We start from the raw sequence: 22,087 nt of genomic DNA, 5'->3' as shown, positions 1-22,087 counted from the left end.
AGGTCATGTAAAACAACTGAAAACCATTAAAATGAATTTCCGCACACTCAAGTGTAGTCTTAGTCCATTAAAAACAATGTAAACACCTGTTAAAACCCAAAATTAGTAAAAAAAAATATGCATGAATATTTTTTTTTGCGATTAAAATAACTTACCTACTGTCAGGAACAATCCAAATATTAGTTTCAGACAGTCCAAAAATTTACTCGCCTGATGGCTTTAAACTTTTCGTAAATAAAAATATACTTTAGATCTTTAGTTCCCGTTTGTTCAGGGAAAGATAAAAAAAAAACAGCAAGTGCGTAGATTGTTCTGGCGTCCTGAGATTGCAACGCGGCGCTGTTTGATTGAACTGCAGTAAGTAGCCTATACTCCGCGGGAGGCAGAATGGCACTTAGTCTGCGAGTGTGCTTTCTGGGCGCGACACAACTCAGCTGAGTTGTTGCGCAACTCGCGACTCTGGCTAGAAATAGGTTCTAAAGTTACTCCCAAATACAGTCTCGCATTCTCTTTTCCATCCAGGGAACTTGAGGGCTTCAGCAGTTTCCTTACAGTCACCTACTGTCACTGCACCACCCATTTTGTATCAATAATTTGGAAATGTACTGGTAGTTATTAATTTTTTATATAAAAGCTGGCCACAAATGCCACGAAGTCGAACTAGGAGGGGTTCTTGCCTAGTAGCAACGGGTTAGACTCTCACCTCGTGCACGAGTGAATTTAGAATTAGCAGGCATTACGCATTATGCCCTATGGGATAAGATAAAAAAAATTATCAATAATCAGGGTGTCCACACAAATCTGTAATAAAAGTTACCTGATTTTTTCCCTGCTTCCCCTTGACAAAAACCAACAAAATTCCTAATTTTTGTTATAATTTACCTATTTTTCAATTTCCTCAGCCCACACATGTCCAACAGAACCTTGCATCTGCAGTTAAACAGTGTGTACGACTACGTTCTAAGACACAATCCGGAAAAAAAAAAGCGTTTTTAACTTCCCTGAATTTCCATAAAGTGGGCACACTGGTAATATTAATATATATTTTTTTTTTACAAAATTCAATTTTCTTGACAAAGAAATCAGAGAGAATAATTCAATATCAGCATCATGGATTCATAATTATGATAATAATGATGATCACATTTTCTGACCTTGGGGTCACAGATCACAGGTACAGATGCGGTACCTATGGAATAACTGGAAGGTATAAACAAAACAGTTCACATACCCAAACTGACACCTAAATAGCTACTAACATTTTAATGGCTCCCTGTGTATTCGACCTTGTAACCCATTGAGTTTAAAGGAGGTCGCCTGTGATTACAAATAATTTTTTTTATGACTTGATATTCTTTCTGTAATATGAACGTCATTGCGAAATCATTAACAAAAAATTATTATATACACGTATCCAAAATATAATTTTAGAGCAGGAGTTGAGGAATGGAAAGGGACAGTTTCCAACAGTAGGGTGGCTACGAAATAATTCCGTTGCGTCCAACATTTCAGTCCAGCGTGAACATGCTCCATTGGTGTGGCCCCATTCGATATGCTGTGTCACAGACGTCATCATTTTAGAATTCACAGAAATATGCATTTATCGAAACCGACATTCTAATGATAGCTTGAAAGTATAAACAAAATATAGGTATGTATAATTCGTTGGCAAAGGATAGGGAGAAAAAGTGATCAGCATCTCAAAACATAAGCCCTTGTTAAAAGACACCACGTGACTCAAATATATATAATAAAACTTTTAATGTGTTCTGTTTGCAGGTTTTACACAGCCATCTTCAAGCAGTTTAACATGACCCAGTGGCCCGTTATTGCTGGCTATAATTGCATGTGTCCCGTTATGTTTCTGCAGAATTTGAAGTTTGCATAATGCTACCAACACGTTAGAGACTTTTTTTATATCTTTACTTATAATGAACATGCATGGTGGGGGCTCAATTAATGTTTATTTATATGTGTAGGTTATAATGTATGGGGCTAAAGTGTTCAGTTGTTTTTACATTTTGTATAATGGTGTAACACAACTGAAATTGTGTGCTTGGTAAATCGTGCATGGCAGACAATGTGTAGCATGAAAATATAATAAGATGTAAATAAAAATACAACATGAAAAAAATTACTTGCATGGTTCATTTTCCCCATTTCTTTTTTTCATAAACGTAAGCAATATATATATTTATTTAAGAATTTGTACAATATTGGCCGTTTCTATTAATAAATTATTTAAGATTTCTAAATGGCTATTTTTTATTTTTTTAAATTCTCATCAACATGAAGGTCATTAGAGAAGATGACAGGGAGGTTGTGGAAGGAGTCAGTCATGGTCTGTAGTAAATAACATTCCCAACATCCGCCTGGCAAGACTTCGGGAAACTACGGCAAACATAAATCAGAAATGACCAGGCGAGAATTTGAACCCTGGCCCTGTGAAATGTAAGTCCAGTGCCTTCACTATCCACCTCTCGAAAATTTGTAAATAAAAAAGGCCCATTTTTTTTTAAATTTAGGTTTTGTCTCTTTCTCATTTCCTGTTTTATCAAATTTTGCCTTTACGCATAGTGTTAATTGAATAAAACTGTCCCCTTTTTCACCTCATTATGATTTTAGTTGTTAAAAACCTGCACATTATTTTAAAGTATGTTTATATGCATTGACATTAATTTATGGAGAAACAAACATTATAATTATTTAATACGATAATATATAATAATATTCAGAAACTTTTAATACCTTACCGCTTCCCAACATCTCCCCCCCCCCCCCCCAAAAAAAAAAAAAAGAAGTGGGACTGAAAAGAAACGTTTGCTTTGCAATAAGTTTAAATTCACAACTTTCCCTCCAACGGATTCAGTGGTATCCGTCTCCCTAATTAAAAAACTTTATTTGTTTACCACCTAAATTTTAAATTTTTAAAATTTTATAATTAAATTTGAATTTATTTAGTTTTCCTATTCGAAAGGTCAAATTAATCAATCGTATTGTAGCAATAAATTTTCGATATTTTACAATGCTGGGGTATTTTATGTTTAAAAAATAAACTAATGCAATAACTTAGAAAATGTCACTAGCGACAAATACAAATAAAACTAAAAACAGAAAAAAAAACGTTTCGTGGGTAGAATTGTTGGCTAAATACTTTACACAACAAAAATTAATTTAAATGTTGATAAATTATCCTCACAAACTGTTGATCAAATGAAACTAGATACTAATTGGTTAGTTAATATAACACTACCAACAGATGTTGAAAACATCGTGAAATTTCATTACCTGAAACAAATACTTGAAATCAACAGTAAGATTTCATTTTGTGAACCGATTGCGCACAGATAATGTACACAGGCCATATACATGGTCTGTTATGCACTCATTTAGGTTTTTTTTTTTTAAATTGTGAACTAGGCTTAACGTTGCGTTTATTGAGATTTAAAGCAAAGACAAACCCGCATTATTTTAGTAAAATTTGCAATTTTGTAAAAGCGATCACTACAAGAAAAAAAACGCGAAGATTCTATAGCATTGAAAGTCCACTTTGTTCTGGTGCCTACCTACCTTATTTGTTTATTCTATGACCGGAAGGACTAGCGGGACACGGCAGTGTGGACCGAGCCATGAACAACTGCCGACCTCAATCACCAGTAGAGACCTGAATATGAACTCGCAGGCAGAGGGCGTCTGGGCCCACTTGACATTCACGCTCCCGTACCCGCGCATGCGTTACGGGAAGCCTTCATTTCACAGACGAGAGAGCCACACCCGAAGTTCCACGAAGTTCATGCTAGCTTTTTTTTCCGTTCTATCTCATTGTATAAACCGGTGTGGCATTAAATTTTGCGGTCGATTAGGATAGGTTAGCTACATTATAAATACTTCAAAACATTGTGGATGGTTGGTTATATTAAGTACGTATAGCTACATTAAAAATACTGTAAAATCATTTTATGGTTGCTTATCAAATAACTTTTTAATAAGTAGCTATCCAGGGCTAGAAACCGTTTACATGATTTCACAGTATCTTTAATGTAGCTATCCTAACCAAATCAAACGTCCACAATGTTTTAAAGTATTTATAATGTAGCTAACCTAACATTTTACAATGAACAAAAAAAAAACTCGAAGATGCACGATCGGACGTTTGGCTCTCTCGTCTGTGAAAAGAAGGCTTCCCATGCGTTACGTTCTTCTATGGTCTGTCTCACTCTTGGATTGCAGTGCAAAGGAAATGGCGCACACTGTTGCCAGATTATTACTACCAGGCTTGTTATCGTAACAATTATTTTGAATATTAATTATAACTTAACAAGTTTCATTATTTTTCTAATTTTCACTCATTATTATTTTATTTAAGACCATTAAATCGTGTTGTTTATTTTATGAAAGTTTTTTTATTTTCTGAAAGAAAAAAAAACATGAATTAAACACAACTATTTTTATTTCACAGGAAAAAATAACTATTTGAACCAGTTTGTCACTGTTAATAACAATACATTTAATTAATTATGTAACGTGGTTAAATATAGCCAAATTTTTAAATATTAAATGACATTAAAAAATCCATGGCAAAAATGGTTGAAACCAAGATGACATCTTTCATTTACTTTTTTTTTTTTTTTTCAAAGTAAGAATTGAATGTAATCAGATGATGTTCTTTATTTAATACAACAAAGAAAATTTATTAAAGATAACTCGTTACAAATTTTATTATTTTTGAAATATTTTTTGTACTTTATAAAAACTTTTCATTGCATTATAAAGCCCTATAAAAAAAGGTTTGTTCTCTTAGGGTATTCCTGGCAACAGAACCCATTGAAACATTGACGGAGCTGCTACCAGATATATTGAATTGAGGAGAGACAGTAAATTTACATTAAAATCCACACTGCAATCTAAGGATTAGACACGCTATAAGCCACGCCAAAGCACACCGCCTGAACTGACGTGCAGTCCTCTCATTGGCCGCGCCATTTCCCGTGGACACGTGACCCTGTAAGCGTCATGTAGGGTGAATAGGGGACGCACCACAACGCCGAAATGTCAAAATGACCACAACGCTGACAGCTAGAAAACAGCGGTGTACCACAACGCTGAATTACCACAATGCCGAAATACACTAACGCCGAAAAATGTCATTGCAGGACTACCACAAACGTTATGTTAGGTTAGACTAGGTTAGGTTAGACTAGGTTAGGTTAGACTAGGTTAGGTTGGACTAGGTTAGGTTAGACTTGGTTAGGTTAGACTAGGTTAGGTTAGGCTAGGTTAGGTAAGCTAGGCTAGGTTAGGCTAGGTTAAGTTAGGTTAGGTTATATTACGCTAGGTTAGGTTAGGTAAGGTTAGGTTAGGTTTGATTGTGGTATTTCGGCGTTAAGGTACATTTAAGAAACACACACAAATTCATTCTGTTGTTATTTTGGCGTTGTAGTACACAGCAGTTTTCTAGCTGTCGGCGTTGTGGTCAATTTTGACATTCGGCGTTATGGTAACGACCCGGGTGAATATAGCCTAAGGCCGCTGTCACACGACGCGTTTCTGCCCTGCGACTGAAAATTCCGCAGCGTTTTTATGTCTGAATATTCTCCAACTGCTTATAACCGCACAATACATTGTCTCTCAAGAATTCACTAATGGCCAGTGGCACCACTGGAGTTCAGGCGTGATCTAAGGTCATAAGCTGGTTCGATCATCATTCGGGTCGGTTCCTAGCAATGATCTCGGATCGAAACGTCGCGAGCAGGCATAACCGGCATTTTCACGGACTTTATGCAAATTAATTTAATCAGATAAAATATTAGACTATTATTTACAAAATTCCATACTATCTTAATACTTTTTCTAGTGTATAAACCTCTTATAACAAGAAATACTAATGTTTGAAATGTTCGTTATATAGGTAAGCTTAATGTTTCATTATTATATTTCGTCACGGTTACTTAGCATATTAAATACAAGCGTTTTTTTAGTCAAAACCTATTCATATTTCCAACTGATTCGTTTTGTGTTAACTTTTAAATATCAGTATGTGTTTTCAAACGTTGTTAAAATTCAAAAGATGAGGCAGCGACTGTATGTGCTGCTGTCTTGTGGCAATCGCATCAACCATTTTCTCGCCGTGTCACAATCGATTGTAGCGACTTCATATCGTTCCAGCCCGCCTGTTGAAATGCAGCTTACATTTATTCGACACTGCTACTACCTGTTGTTGCAGATTGGAAATGTTTAAACTGTAGTTCACGTGTACAAAGGTCATATAGTCCCAGTATGTGTTGGCGCAAAGCTTAGAGGAATGATCCTTATATCATTCTTTGGGCCAAGATCATTGGATCACGGACCGAAGAGCAGAATGGTGCAACTGGCCATAAGTAAATTCAATAAAATCGAACATGTATATAGTTGATTTAGAAGAAATCATCAATTAATAATAGGCAACCGCTCCGGTTCACCCACATAATATAAATTTAATAAAAATTAAAACGAATCTTCGTATGTGAAATAAGTGACTGTGCTACTAATCAAAATTGTTATTTAATTTAGGAGTATAATAATTTAATCCAAAGGTAGGAAGTAACCTACGCTTATAAATCGCACGAAAGGGACAGTTACAAAACGTGACACGGACCCCGGGAACTTTAGCACCGAGGTTCAGGCACGCTGATCGTCGCACCAGAACAAAGAATATCGAAGCGTACAGAGGCGGAAACGTCGGTCGGGACCGCGAGAGCTCCGGAAGTGGCAGGCAACGCGGCGGAACTCAGCCGGCCGACCAGAGTTCCGGTACGCGCGGGCCAATCGGAAGACATCAGAGCGTCCGATTGACGACGTTTCCGCGAGTTAGCCCAGCTGGAATGCGACCGAGCACGCATGCGCATTATGATGCAGCATTCGTCGCGCCATTTCGCCAATGAGATGATGGCTAACCACCCGTGGCTTCGCCCCCGCGAATTTCAGTTTAGTGCCAAAATTATACTATTGTAAGAAAAGTATACGTCATGATATACGAACATCCTTAAGAAATGCAATAAAGCCAACCAAATTTCAGGTCTTCATAACATTTCATCACCTTAACATATTTTGAGTTTGGAATTTCGAAAGAAGTAATACCTACAAGAGACTTTACATTTTCAATAAATATATTGCATGTGACAATTATTTTTCTCTCATTAAAACCTTTATAAATTCACACTCACAAATTTTCACTCCACTAGAAAGTGGTTTGAAAAAAAAAATTAAACATGCGCTTCTTTTTCCTTTAGTATAGATTATGCCAAATGTTATACTTCCTGTTTAATGGATTTTGTTATATGCGCATTCACGCCTGCCGTGGTCGGAAGTTGTGCACTGGCGCGATTTTAATCAAACCACTTCCCGCCATATAGTCGTTTATTCGCTTATTGGCGGAGTCAAGTTTCCACACCGAACGGCTTATTTTAGTAGTGCTGGAGAGAATCGCAGTCTGGCTCATGCCTGCAAATAAATACTTGCAAAGTTAAAAATAATAATAATTGTTGGTTAGTAATAGTTGTTATATTGCTCAAAATAGAATTGAATAAATTCATTATCATAAATAAATAAATAAATAAATAAATAAATAAATAAATAAATATATATATATATATATATATACACGGCATTTCTTTCGCTGTATCACCAACACGAACAATGCACTAAGTTAACTTCCCCCTTGAAAATTTGAAAATAGGTCAGAACTGGTTGACAATGCAATATTAGCTCGCTTTCTTGCCTGTTGATTTGTTTGTTTTATTTTTTAATTTTTTTTTTTAATTTTTTTATTCTTAAGTAATGGCCCCGGATTCTTGGCGTTAGACTACAAGCAGAACACTACAGTGTTGCGGGATTCATAACGCAGCCATCCGCAGGCGGTGCCTAAATCACCGACTGCTCCAGGTTTTATTTTTCAATGAAATGGAGGTCAGAATAACTTCATAAATGTGATGTAACATTTAACCTAAATCTTTTGTAAATTATTCAGCTATGTTGTTTGATGCTTTTTACAAATTCATTAAAATATTTTACCCTAAATTTCACAGCCTGAGAAAATAAAAATCTATATATTTTCTCTGTGGTTAGACTATCTCTAAATGTGTGTGTGCGTGTGTGTGTGTATATATAATTATATATACACACGTATTTATATATATTTAAAATTGAAAATGAATTATTTGTAACTACTTCTTGGTATGGCCTTCAAAGAAAAATTTAAACAAACAAGGGTCGGGAATGCTTACAGTTCTTTTAAATACTTTTCATTAAAGAACTTACGTATTTAAGCTGTCATAAATATACGCTCCAAAATAAAACAATGAAAATATAATTTGGGCTTGGGAGGGGATATAACCCCTTGCGCCCCCCCCCCCCCCCCCCCCCCCCGGGCAATCCTCTGGAGACGCGCTTGGGTCGTTCTCATTTTGACTTCAAGTATCAACATGGCGAAGATTGTACACGCACACAAACTCCCTTTGTTCTTACCTCCATGCCCGGCGTAGTCCGGCGGGGACCGGAGGCGACTTGGCAACAGCGCGGCGGGAGCGGAGGCGACTTGGCGACAGCGCGGCGGGGACGACCAGCCGGCAGGAAGCGCGAGGCAGCATCAGGCGGCTCAGTCTGTCAGCCGCGTCAGTCGAACTCAACGGCGATGTGAAGTCTGGAGCGAAGCGCGCCGCGGCGATCTAAGGAACAGTCACACCGTGTGACACACGAGCAACACGATCCCTCCAGCTATTCTTGGTTGAGGTAGGGACGCCACTAAATAGAAACACCTATAAAGTAATTGAACCCCATTGCGTATCCAGTTTTAAATAAAAGTTTTATAATTATAATTCAAATGCTTACTCTACTTTAATATTTTGCGTTAAAATACAATCGGCTACATCAAGGCCCGTCTAAAATAGTCCGAACGACAACAATTGCACTGTCCGATGCCCGAATCTACTGATTTCTAAAGTAGTCACCAGAGCGCAGTAAATACAGAGCGCCAATAATCGTTTTTCGATTGTTTTTGTTTACCATTTTTATACTTTGTAAATGAGTACGAAGCCAAGATATAAATATTTAACTTGTGTAATTTTCTTAAGGTCAATTATATTTATTTATTCTGCAATGAAAAAATAAACTCTAATAAAAGTCCGTTATTTTCTGTTTACCTTTTGAAACGGGAACCAAAAACAGTGTTTATTCTTCCATGTTACCAAAGGACACTGGGACAAAACGTTGTGGGCCAATCAGTGATCAGTGTACGTCGGACACAGTAAGTCATTGCAATTGTAAACAGGCATTTACATGGGGAACAATGTACATATCGCGCATCCAGAAAATATCCCATATTTATAATGCGTGTATCTTCTAAATAAAATTATTTTGGTACGTATGTAATTCTACAGTTTCAAATTACAAACTCATTCAACTGCTAACTTTATTTTAATCTTTTACTATAAAATACAATTGGATATGTTGCACAGTACAATCGCTTCCGGCAACAATGTTCCTCCAAGTTTTATACATCTTTTAAAAATAAAAAAAATATATTTTAGTAATTTTACAGCTTTGTCTCACTAAACATAAAATTCCTTTCTTTATTTTAATAAATTATTTTTAAATGCAACTGGATACAATAAGGAATAATTACCGTGTATTCGAAACAAAACAATGAACCACGTAACGAACATATTATTGTTGGTGTAAATATAGACATTTAATTCACTAAATTAAGGTTGAACTTAGTAAAATTCATGATAAGTTGTGTTTTTAAAGTAAGTTATTGATTTAACAAATATAAATATTTATTTTAAACAAATTAATAACATTCTTGGTAAAATATAGAAATTCTTCAGTTCTTGCCATCAGCTGAATAACAATAATGTAACTAATATTTCTAGCAAAAACGTGCTCCAAAACATACTATTGACCACTTGGCATGCTGTAAAATAAATGCACACACAAAAAATACGACTACATATCGGTGGACTCAGTAAATAATATTTCCAATAAGTAACATATTTGTACATTTAATGTAAACCAAAAGCCTACTTTCTTTGAAAATTCAACTTTAGCTCAATGGTTGTTTTTAATTTATTAAGAATTATTTTATTTTTAAAAAAACTTAGTCCTACTATGTTAATATTCTTCAAAAAATTATTTTTGTTGAAAACAAAATACCAATTTTTTTTCAAAGCAGTAGTAGGTACGTGTTAGCTTATTCTACTTAAGTAGGTACTATGTGAGTTTATGAACCTAAATCACTTCAAATTTTACAAGTTACAGTCATAGAAAATTGGTAGTGAAGAACATTTTTGTTAGGTGAGATTCGAATTTTTTAAGTTCCGTAATGCAGATAATGTGGGCCTAACCACATTTAACGATTTGCTCAGTACATATTGAAAGAAACCAAACCAAAATAAAATTTCTTATAAAGAAATATTTTAATAAACTATTGTGACCAAAAAGTTCAAAATCTTCATTCATATTAATTTTTATTTAAAAAAAAGGACCTATTTCATTGTTAGCGATGTCGATTAGTGAAGTTAAAATTCATCAGTAAATAGAAAATATCTAAAATAACCATTACAATATTATATGACTTTTGGTTAGTTATTAGTAATGTGTTTGAATATAATATGTACATAAAATATAAATATACATAAATAAATCAGGGTGGATGGTTTGGATACTCGACGCGTGAATTGTTACAGGTTAAGAAAGTAATGTTTGTGTACCCACTTATCAACCAGTAGGGCGATAAGGTCACGTGTGCACTTGATGTTTACTGTTTACGTCTGGTGGCGTTGGTAGCGCAGAGACAGCCTCGTTCGAACAAACAGGAACGAAGTCGGTTCCGATAAGAAACGATGACACAGATATTTCAGTGACACATTCGTATGAAGGGGCAAAGGGGAGATCATGGTTTTTGTATCAATTCGAGGGATTAATTGTAGGAAAAAGTACTTCAAAGCCAATAAACGCCAATGTAAATAACTGCTAACATAATCCTACTGTATAATGTCGTTTGTGGAAGGGCTTATAAATACATACTAATTTGTAATTTTATAATCAGTGATTAGGGCAAAAATTTATAAATTTTTATTTTTGACATTTTATTTTTGTTTTTAAATGTTAGATATGTAAATATTATGTCCAAATGTATTAAACTGGTAAATAAGAAAATGGGTTTGAACCTTATTAGTGTTTTTCTACAACAGATTTTAGATATGGTATGTCTTCTTCCTAAATTTAGAGGGCCAGCATGCATTTAATATATATTTAGAATACACAGTTTAGTCAGAATGCAGAAACGTTTAATAGCTAAAGCTAAGTATTAGCTTAATGGCCAGAGAATATATATTTTTAATTTAAGATCGGTTTGGTTCTAAACATGTTAGCAAAGCAGTGAACCACAATATATTAGAGAAAACATTTTCGTTAAGAAATTACAAGTTAACGGAATCTATTTATACTTATTTTCTTCTATCATTATAATCATCCAAAGAAAGTTTATTTTAAAATGAAGTTTAATATTTAGGAAGAAAACCATCTGATTATTTTTATCATCATTTTTCTTACCACTTTATTACTATTTAGGTTTTATATCCAATAAGTATTATCGAAAAAAAAAATCGAATTATACCTATCACATCGAATGCCGGCGTAGAAGATGAAATAATAGTGAAAAAAAATTGTCTTGTGTAATCATTATAAAGGTATAAAAGTAGCTAAATTTTAATAAGAAACCACATAAGAATCTGTCTTGAAAAAGCAAGGTTATAACTAAAAGTAATTTCCATTAACAATGATTACTTTGTTCACAGGTTAAAATGAGATGGCTTGGCTTGTTCTTGATACTTCCCACAGCAGTCTTCGCCGAATGCAAAGGTAATAAATAAACAACATTGTGGTAAATTTACTAAAGGTTGAAACAGCTACTATTAATTATGTTACTAATATTTTTCGTGTATTTGACTGCCGCCAAACATTTGTAAATTGTTTTTTTTTTTATCATATAAACACCCATGTATTAGTCCCGTTTCAAATTTATATTTGAATTCTGACCAGATGAAGTCAGACTACCAAATGCAGATTTAGAAAATGCCAATGGAGTAAAGTGTGCATGTGATGGTATTCAATGGCGTACCCAGGAAGGATAATTATTCACCCTTCTCTCCCCCCCCCCCCCCCCCCCCCGAAATCCGAAGATACCTTAAAGAATTTGGAAGCAAACAGCAGACAAATAGGTCATTACAACCTTCCTTTTCCAAAATGAAATTTTGCGTACGCTCCTGCTGGTAGGCATTTCCTCTCTAAATAGATCCTCTGATGTTATCAGTTGCATGGCCCCCACAAGCGTGGGGGCCGGGTGGACCCGTGTGTCCATCACTCGGGCCCAACCATGCAAATTTTATTCTCAGTGTGTGAAATAAATATACATACTCGCCGTGGTTATCGTAAATTTAAAAATAATTTTTATAAATAAAGCTTAGTTTGGACTTAAAAAAAAAATTAGTAATAATAATTTTAGCCTGTATTTTCAGGTTAAGTTACATTCTAAAAAGAATGTGGGTAAGAAATATCCATGCAATTATAATGTAGCACGTGACTGTAAAATTGAGTGTTTGTTGAAGGGGGGGGGGGGGTGAAGTATCCGATCCTGGTTCCAGGGCCCGTAATCGAATGCGGGAGCCATGATCGGTTTCCCACTTTTTTTCCAGTGCAAAAATGCAGCATAGGACATGACACACCCTCCTCTCTGTTCGCCGCCACATCTCTATATCTCCACCAGGGGCGTAGGAACTGGGGGGGGGGGACAGGGGGGACGTGTCCCCCTGAACTTTTTGGGTGGAGGGAACTGTCCCCCCCTCCAACTTTCTAGACCGTGATATTTTTTTTTTAATAATATTATTCTGCCCAACTTTATTTGTAATTTCTTCACTCATGAAATTTTATCTAAAAGAAACAATAATAATTTTAACATCGATGTATCCAATGTTTAGATACGAAAACTGCTTAAAAAAAACGGTAGTTTGCACTTTTTAAAATCAAAATTTTCCGGTGGAGGACCGCCGGTCCAACCCCCCCCCCCCCCCCCCACCGTCTTAGTAAGAGGGGAATGGGTTTACATGACATGAAATTCATTATTTGTCCCTACACCCCCCCCCCCCCCCAAATTTATGAACACAGCTACGCCAATGATCTCCACATTAGTTAGTATTCAGGGTCTCTAGGGGAGAGGATGTCGCCGCTGTGCGAGCGGGTCCTCTTGCAGCGCCCAAGCTTGGGAAAGTGCGCGTGCTGGCGGGGAACGTGTCGTGGACGGGCAGCTGGGAGCCGGCCTGCCTGCGGGGCTTCGAGGTGTGCTGGACGTCGCCCCACAGCGACAAGGACTCGTGCGAGATGGTGCCCCCCGACGCCACGAGCGCAGCCGTCGACGGCTTCCAGCCGTGCGCGACGCTCGAGGTGCAGGTGACGGCCCTGGCGAGGGGCAACAACTACACGAGCGACGTGCTGTACGGTTACGGCGAGGCGGGTACGTGCTGCAACACTCGTGCCATCTACCGGTGCAGTGTGACCTGGTGCGGTCCCACCACTCGTACCATCACCGGTACAGTATGCTCTGGTGCGGTCCCAACACTCGTACCATCACCGGTACAGTATGCTCTAGTGCGGTCCCACCCACCACTTGTACCATCACTGGTACAGTATGACCTGGTGCGGTCCAACCACTTGTACCATCACCGGTGCATTATGCTCTGGTGCGGTCCCAACACTCGTTCCATCACCGGTACAGTATGCTCTGGTGCGGTTCCACCACTCGTACCATCACCGGTACAGTATGACCTGGTGCGGTCCCACCACTTGTAAGTCACCAGTGCAGTATGACCTGGTGCGGTCCCACCAAAGAAACTACTGAACATGTCATCAATCTGTTCTAGCAAGGAAAGGAAAAGCTTCGTTCTGTGTTAGGCATGTGATTCTCCTACACAAGAACATGTGCATACTGCATTCACAAAATACATTTACAGCCAAAAAGGTGATTCTATTTTGGGGAAATTTCAGAGTGGTAATTTCCCATTCAATATAAGTTCCAGCGAAATACTGCTATGGTACTGCTGAAAGGCGAATGTTACCATTAAGACTGGGTTGGAGATCTACCATGCTGCTCCACTCCCCCACCACTCAATTCTCCTACTACTCCACTCCTCCCATGCTCCACTCCTCCACTGCTCCACTCCTCCACTCCTCCACTTCTCCACTGCTACACTCCTCCAGTGCTCCACTCCTCCACTGCTCCACTCCTCCACTGCTCCACTCATCCACTGCTCCACTCATCCACTGCTCCACTCATCCACTGCTCCACTCATCCACTGCTCCACTCATCCACTGCTCCACTCATCCACACCACCACTCCTCCACATCCCACTTCAAACTCCCCCACTGCTATGGTATCCATTCATGAAAATATGGATTTCAGATTACTCATTTCCAAAATGGAAAGGGATTCATCTATGGAAGGACACCCACCAATGTTAGGTTTCACTGTGCGTGTCCTGTCTCCAGGTCCACCTGAGGTGACGGGGCTGAAAGCGACCCAGCACAGCCGCCACATGACGCTGCTGGAGTGGTCGCCACTGGGAAACTACTCGTGCGTGGAGCACGTGCGCCTGTGGGTGTGCGAGAACCGGACCCAGGACAGGAGCACCTGCCTCTACGCACAGCTGAGCAAGAACATGGACCAGTTCGCCGTGTACGAGCTGCGCCTGTGCCGCTACTACTATGCGTTCGCCAGCACCGAGGAGGACTACGAGGAGCCGCGCATGGCCACGCTGAAACTGTACCTCGACTCTGCCAGTGAGTTCGCGTAATCCGCCATTGAACTGGTGCCACAGCGATTGGCCCAAAGGGGTCTGCATAATTCTGAAACCAGACAAGACAGTGTCGAACCACGCCTCCATTTGATGATTCGGCATGCAAATACCATCTGTCCAGTGCAAACACACACAATTGACAACACTGACGAGGAATGCTAAGCCAAGCATTCAATATGTACAGTTGATCAGTTGTTTGTCTCTTTCTTAGTCACAATACCATATAAAAACCAAAACTGGTGTAAGTTATGATATTGATAGTTAATACTTCTCAGCAATTTGAAGCAATCCAAAAAAATTAACTTTTGCTTTTTTGGATGGTGCATGTGAAACTGGAAAATTGTACATATATTAACTTCTGCCTCCAGACGAGCTCACCCGAGTGGACGCGGTGAACGTGACGCGAGACTCGGCCGTGGTGAAGTGGTGGATATCGGACGTGAACCTCACGTGCCGCACGGAGAAGATGAGGATCTGCTACCAGGAGAAGGGCAACGAGACGTCCCCCGAGTGCTGGAGCTGGGCGATGGGGCAGACTGGGCCCAGCGACTCGCTCGCGCTGACCGACCTGTACGCGTGCACCACGTACTCGGCGGTGGTGAGCCTCAGGACCGCCGGCAGGTACAGCCACCAGGCGGTCACGTTCACCACTCCGCTGCACGGTGAGCGGGCGTCAAGAACCGTTCGATTACTCTATTTCAGGGGCGCAACAACAGGGGGGGGGGGGCATGGGTATTTTGCCCCCCCCCCCCCTCTGAAACCTTGAAGTGGGGGCAAACAGGGAAAAGATAGAGCTGTGTAATCAATTTTTAGATAATAAAACTGCTTAAATAGCACCATTTTCTACCTTGAAATACAAATTTTCCCGGGGGAGAGCCCCCGGACCCCCCCCCCCCCCCCCGCTTCAATAAGGGGGATCGATGATTCTTTATAAATAGGTATATTGCCCCCCCCCCCTTTGGAAATTTAGTTGTTGGGCCCCTGCTCTATTTACCTGATGTGACGTGCAGTTGTACCTCCGTGCCTTCCCACGCAAAACTATACTCTAGGAACATGGTACAAAGTGACTTAATGAAAGGTTAGTTTACATGACTATCCAGTTTTGTTTTCAAGCATCCAATCACACAAAAAGAGAAACCTACAAAATTTATGCTAGAATAATGACTGATGCAGTCAAAAATGTTTTAACCTAGAACATCGAAAACAGAACACTAATGCAAAGCTAGATTATGCAAATGTTTTATACAGACCAGACAAGGTTTTTAAAACATGAGAGATCACTATAAATTAAACAATAGAATACAGTTATGCAAAACACGAGATTACAAAGTTATTTCTAACATAAACAAAACAACAAATGCTTATGTAACAAATGTCCTTTGCTCCATGCCCACCATGGGTGTTAGCAGTAGCTGAACCAGAAGCTGGTTAAATTCCCAAGACGACCACACATATGTTTGAGCCATGTCAGTTGAAGAAGTTATATGCTCATCAACAAAAATTACGCATGCTTCAGAGAGTAATTTTGTTTTAATTATATGAATATAATTTGTAATAGATTCATAATATTTCACATGTTACATTAATTCATATGTTATGGTTATTTACAGTGTGTGTAGCCATTTGGGTATTAATTTAATGGATGGCAGGGAATGCCAAAATAGGCTATTTTTGTTTAGGGACATAAGTCCAGAAACTAAATCCCTGCAAAGTTAGGTGTGCTCAGTAGTAAGCAAGTTAGAAAATGGCGGGCTTCAGGGAATACTCCATTTGGCTGAGAGGATAGCTGAATGCAGCACAGCCCAGCACAAGCCTGGGCTCAGACATTTAAAGTTAGTCAAATGCACTAGCAACTAGCTGTCTGGTGTACAGCACAGCAGACCGTTTATTGTGGTATGTTCATATGTTTGGCATTGGGCGATTAGCACGGTGTTGGCTGTTAGTGAGTGCGTAGTAATTAGATATTTGGCAAAAATCAACAGCATGGCAGAATTATCACTCGCTTTAATGGTGTATGGGAAGACAAAACCATTTCTCAACCTTCGGTTTGGGGTTATAATTTGGTGTTTGGTTAACTCGTGCCGGTCAGTTTTCAAAATTAGATATCAATGTCATTGCTGCGATGTTTTTTTTTTTTCAGGTGATGTGATAGACGCCCAAGTTGCAAATGTCTCGGACACTGCAGCAATCGTCAACTGGTCCTTCGACGCCGACAGGACGGACTGCCGACCCGACAGCATGCAGGTGTGCTACTCGCCGGTCGGGGACAGCGACTCGAGGATCTGTCGCTCGCTGGGAACAGCTGCGCATTCTAGTGTGCACCTGCGCAACTTGGTGGTGTGCAGATCCTACCGAGTCGAGCTGACCTTGCTGACGACAGCTAGTCCGAAACCTACAATGACCTTGAGGCTGGCCACACTGAGCAAAGGCGAGTTTTATTGAATTGGTGTAAAACAAGTGGACATTCGACCCGACATAGGTAATAAACGACTATCCTGAAATACAAGCAAGTTAGCATGGGAGTGACAGGAAAGGAACATTTTATACGATACTTCAAATAAATAAAAACAAATCAATGCCTTCTAAAAAAAAAGTCTTCAGAGATGCTGTATCACTATAATAGACTTAAATCTGAGATTGAATAGTTTTTCTCATGCACTAAATTTGTTTTTCTAGTTGTATCTCGAAAAGTAAGCTCAAACATATTTATGAAGCTTATTTTATAATCGCTGAGAGATATCTTGCGCTAACTGCATGGAAATATTAAATTTAACAGCATCCCTCCCCCTTTCCAATGACAAATAGGAATCATCAACATGATAGGTATAGAAATGTTATTCAACCATGCCGATATACTAGTTTTTGTAAATATTTACTTAGAAAATTAACGTTGTTCTTATTCCTATAGTTAATTAAAGTGTTTTATGCTGTGGCATTCACTCTCATAACGTAGGAGATGGTATACACTTTCACCCATCAATTTGTCATATCATTTCCCCTTTCTGAATGTCACGTTTCCACTTTCTGTAATCCTGGGTAACGTCCAGCAATTTGTGATCTTGACATTCGTGATATCTCGAGTCTCTCCACTGCAATAGTAACCATTAGCTGTGACCAGGGGCGCAACAACTTAATTTCCAAAAGGGGGGGAAATATACCTTTTTATAAAGAATCATCGATCCCCCCTATTGAAGCGGGGGGGTCCGGGGGTCCTCCCCCGGGAAAATTTGTATTTCAAGGTGGGAAATGGTGTTATTTAAGCAGTTTTATTATCTAAAAATTGATTACACAGCACTTTCTTTGCCCCCGTTTGCCCCCACTTCAAGGTTTCAGAGGGGGGGGGGGGCAAAATACCCTTCCCCCCCCCTGTTGTTGCGCCCCTGGCTGTGACACATCTCGTTTTCAGGTCGCCCTGTTTTACAGTACATCAACGCAACGTCGGCGAACGCGTCGGTGAGGGTGAAGTGGATCCCGGTGGACGGCAGCGTGCAGTGCGTGCGGCTGTACAACGTGTCCTGGTACTCCTCGGGCGACCCCAGGAGGACCTGGCAGTCCTTGCCGACTGACACCACGTCCTACACCATCCACGCCGTGTCCAAAGGGCAGACGTACTACGTGCGGGTTTCCGCGGTGTTTGTGGACAACACCACGGAGTCTCTGTTCCAGCACGTGGACGTTCCTGCTCAGTCACGTATGTTGGTTAATTGGACATTACCACCAGGGGCGCAACAACAGGGGGGTATTTTGCCCCCCCCCCCTAAAACCTTGAAGTGGGGGCAAACGGGGGCAAATAAAGTGCTGTGTAATCAATTTTTAGATAATAAAACTGCTTAAATAGCACCATTTTCCACCTTCAAATACAAATTTTCCCGGGAGAGGACCCCTGGAACCCCCGCTTCAATAGGGGGGATCAATGATTCTTTGTAAAAAGGTATATTGCCCCCCTTCCCTTTGGAAATTTAGTTGTTGCGCCACTGATTACCACTGAGGTCCTTAATAAATACCAGCAGTAGTTCAAAAATAATTTCTTCTCTGTTGTTCCACATGGTAAATTTTTTATCTCTGTGGAAGACACGGTACGTTTTGGGTTGGATCACCATTTTATATTACAAAGCACTAATCCGCCTAGATTAATTATTATTTTTTATTTTTTATTATTTATTCCTGAATAATGAATTGCTCAAACCCACAGCATATACAATGAGCACATTATTGTAAATTCATCAAAGCTCATTGCATACCTCATTCACCTCATGGCAAAAAAACACTATTTTACACACTCTAGGGTTATTGAGGCATAACTAACAAACCGTGAAGACAAATCAAAGAAACAATAACGTTCTCTTAAGTTTGACTGATAATAGTTAATAAATTGTTAAAAAAATTATAAGAATAAACCTCTTTTTTATAACATTCCATTTTTCAGGCTGTTAAGCCCAATAGTTGTACGATAGTATATGTTACTTGGGTACCAGTGAGCCTACCAATAGCAAACACAAAAGAAAGGCTAGTTTTCAGGGGTAGAACATGCCACTTAACTCATACTTGGCCAGGAACACTTCTGGCAAGTGGAAATATCGTGACTGCAAAAACAAAAAAACACGACTAAAACTAGGTCTCCTCAGCACTAGTCGGATACAACAAAATTTCCCATACATAACATGCAGCAACTGCCCTGAGACAGTGTCAACCACCAAACTCTTAATCCCACCCAAATTCACCACCTTGGAATATGATTTCCATAAAAGAAACATACTTGCCAAACCACAAGTTTGTGTGTCTTATAGTTCCGGAGACCTGGTGATGAGTCAGAGTAATTGGTATTTTGCTTATATATAAATCTATATTATATATAGATGGTATCTAATTTTTTTAATTTAAGCACATATTTATTTTCCATAAATTTGTCATTAAATTATCCAATATTTTATTGCCTTGTTTTTTATTTCAAACTGGGATGATAAAACAGGGTACTATTCAAATAAAAATTAAAATGGTAACAACTGTTTGAATTCATGTAACAAACTCATTCCTTCATCATAATTGAATTATGATTATATACTTTAATTGTTAATAATAATCCAATATAGTAGAATTAATGTATTTAGAAATAATATTTGTATTGGGTTAAAAAGGTAAATTTCTGGAACAAATTTACATCAAAATAATCAGAATTAACTGTCTTACTGGTCATAAACTCTAGTCATATAAATACAAATGTTGGATATTCGAGGACATAAAATATAGTAATTATAATTTATAAACTGACTTAAGTTATAGACATTTACGCCTATTAACTAAGTACCCCAATTCTGTACAAGTCTTCCATACTCTTCCATACTGTGCTACTCTTTAATGCATGAATGAAACACACTAATTTTTTTTCGTAACAATTTTTTTTCAGGGTCATCAACACCATTTAAAAAAACACATCCACTAACTATATTGTTAATCTCACTCATATGCTATAGCTGGTGATAACAAATCAAGCCAGACAAAAGAACACTTTAAAAAAGTGATCAAAATTACAAAATAATTTGCACCAAACATAAGCCTGAAACCAAAATTGTTGAAACAAACCATTGCAAATTGGTGACTGAAAATCAGCAACAAATTCTGGCCTAGACCACTAACAAGTGGTTAAGGCCATCAACTGCTGGCTGATACTATCAACTACTGGCACAAATCAACAACTTTTGGCCCATACCACCAACAACAGCTGGCTAAGATCACCGAATGCTGGCTCTTACTGTAAACTGCTGGCTAAAATTTTACACTGCTGACCTATGCCACCAACAACTTCTGGCCCAGGCCATCATCTGTTGGCCCATTCCATCAAAAACTGCTGGCCCATGCCATCAACATCTGCTTGCCCGTGCCATCAACATCTGCTGGCCTGTGCCATCAACATCTGCTAGCCCGTGCCATCAACATCTGCTAGCCCGTGCCATCAAAATCTGCTGGCCCGTGCCATCAACATGTGCTAGCCCGTGCCATCAACATGTGCTGGCCCGTGCCATCAACATCTGCTGACCTGCGCCATCAACATCTGCTAGCCCGTGCCATCAACATCTGCTAGCCCGTGCCATCAAAATCTGCTGGCCCGTGCCATCAACATCTGCTAGCCCGTGCCATCAACATCTGCTGGCCCGTGCCATCAACATCTGCTGGCCCGTGCCATCAACATCTGCTGGCCCGTGTCATCAACATCTGCTGGCCCGTGCCATCAACATCTGCTAACCCGTGCCATCAACATCTGCTGGCCCGTGCCATCAACATCTGCTGGCCCGTGCCATCAACATCTGCTGGCCCGTGTCATCAACATCTGCTGGCCCGTGCCATCAACATGTGCTAGCCCGTGCCATCAACATGTGCTGGCCCGTGCCATCAACATCTGCTGACCTGCGCCATCAACATCTGCTAGCCCGTGCCATCAACATCTGCTAGCCCGTGCCATCAAAATCTGCTGGCCCGTGCCATCAACATCTGCTAGCCCGTGCCATCAACATCTGCTGGCCCGTGCCATCAACATCTGCTGGCCCGTGCCATCAACATCTGCTGGCCCGTGTCATCAACATCTGCTGGCCCGTGCCATCAACATGTGCTAGCCCGTGCCATCAACATGTGCTGGCCCGTGCCATCAACATCTGCTGACCTGCGCCATCAACATCTGCTAGCCCGTGCCATCAACATCTGCTAGCCCGTGCCATCAAAATCTGCTGGCCTGTGCCATCAACATCTGCTAGCCCGTGCCATCAACATCTGCTGGCCCGTGCCATCAACATCTGCTGGCCCGTGCCATCAACATCTGCTGGCCCGTGCCATCAACATGTGCTGGCCCGTGCCATCAACATCTGCTGGCCCGTGTCATCAACATCTGCTGGCCCGTGCCATCAACATCTGCTGACCCGTGCCATCAACATCTGCTGACCCGTGCTATCAACATATGCTGGCCCGTGCCATCAACATCTGCTGGCCCGTGCTATCAACATCTGCTGGCCCGTGCCATCAACATCTGCTGGCCCGTGCCATGAACAACTGTTTGCAACTACTGAATGTTGGACTAAAACATATTGCTGGTTTAAATTAATTTATTGCAATGTTAAAGTTTTTATATTTTTCTGTACTTTTAATTCCATAAATTTTTGTTTTAAAGGACTCTTTGAATTGAACAAAAAATATATATTTGTTTTCATTTTTAA

General features: G+C 39.6%; 3 protein-coding genes across 8 annotated transcripts in view; 2 read left to right on the top strand and 1 right to left on the bottom strand.

Moving 5' to 3' along the window:
* The window catches only part of LOC134536526 (uncharacterized), a 4,765-nt gene extending 2,955 nt beyond the window's left edge, over positions 1-1,810 (top strand). Inside the window, exon 3 of the mRNA XM_063376257.1 lies at positions 1,780-1,810. The gene's annotated coding sequence lies outside the window, so the exon portion shown is untranslated. The remainder of the gene's footprint in view (positions 1-1,779) is intronic.
* The window catches only part of LOC134536458 (uncharacterized), a 16,393-nt gene extending 7,591 nt beyond the window's left edge, over positions 1-8,802 (bottom strand). The window contains exon 1 of the mRNA XM_063376175.1: positions 8,503-8,802. Coding sequence (XP_063232245.1) covers positions 8,503-8,508 — 6 coding nt within the window. The 5' untranslated portion in view covers positions 8,509-8,802. The remainder of the gene's footprint in view (positions 1-8,502) is intronic.
* Positions 8,601-22,087, top strand: LOC134536878 (uncharacterized). Of its 6 annotated transcripts, none has more exons than XM_063376931.1 (8): positions 8,601-8,766; positions 11,835-11,898; positions 13,286-13,546; positions 14,578-14,868; positions 15,254-15,547; positions 17,026-17,313; positions 18,292-18,576; positions 20,290-22,087. In XM_063376931.1, the coding sequence occupies exons 2-8, from the start codon at positions 11,841-11,843 to the stop codon at positions 20,361-20,363; spliced, it is 1,551 nt and encodes a 516-aa protein (XP_063233001.1). In that variant the 5' UTR covers positions 8,601-8,766; positions 11,835-11,840; the 3' UTR covers positions 20,364-22,087. The 6 variants fall into 6 exon arrangements, with proteins under 6 accessions (XP_063233001.1, XP_063233004.1, XP_063233002.1 ...); XM_063376932.1 differs by lacking the exon at positions 8,601-8,766 and adding an exon at positions 9,087-9,393; XM_063376934.1 differs by lacking the exon at positions 13,286-13,546.

This window comes from Bacillus rossius, chromosome 11 (assembly GCF_032445375.1).
Source record: "Bacillus rossius redtenbacheri isolate Brsri chromosome 11, Brsri_v3, whole genome shotgun sequence".
NCBI lineage: Eukaryota > Metazoa > Arthropoda > Insecta > Phasmatodea > Bacillidae > Bacillus > Bacillus rossius.
The sequence above is the reverse complement of the archived record's forward strand: the minus strand, read 5'-3'. Positions and strand labels throughout refer to the sequence as shown.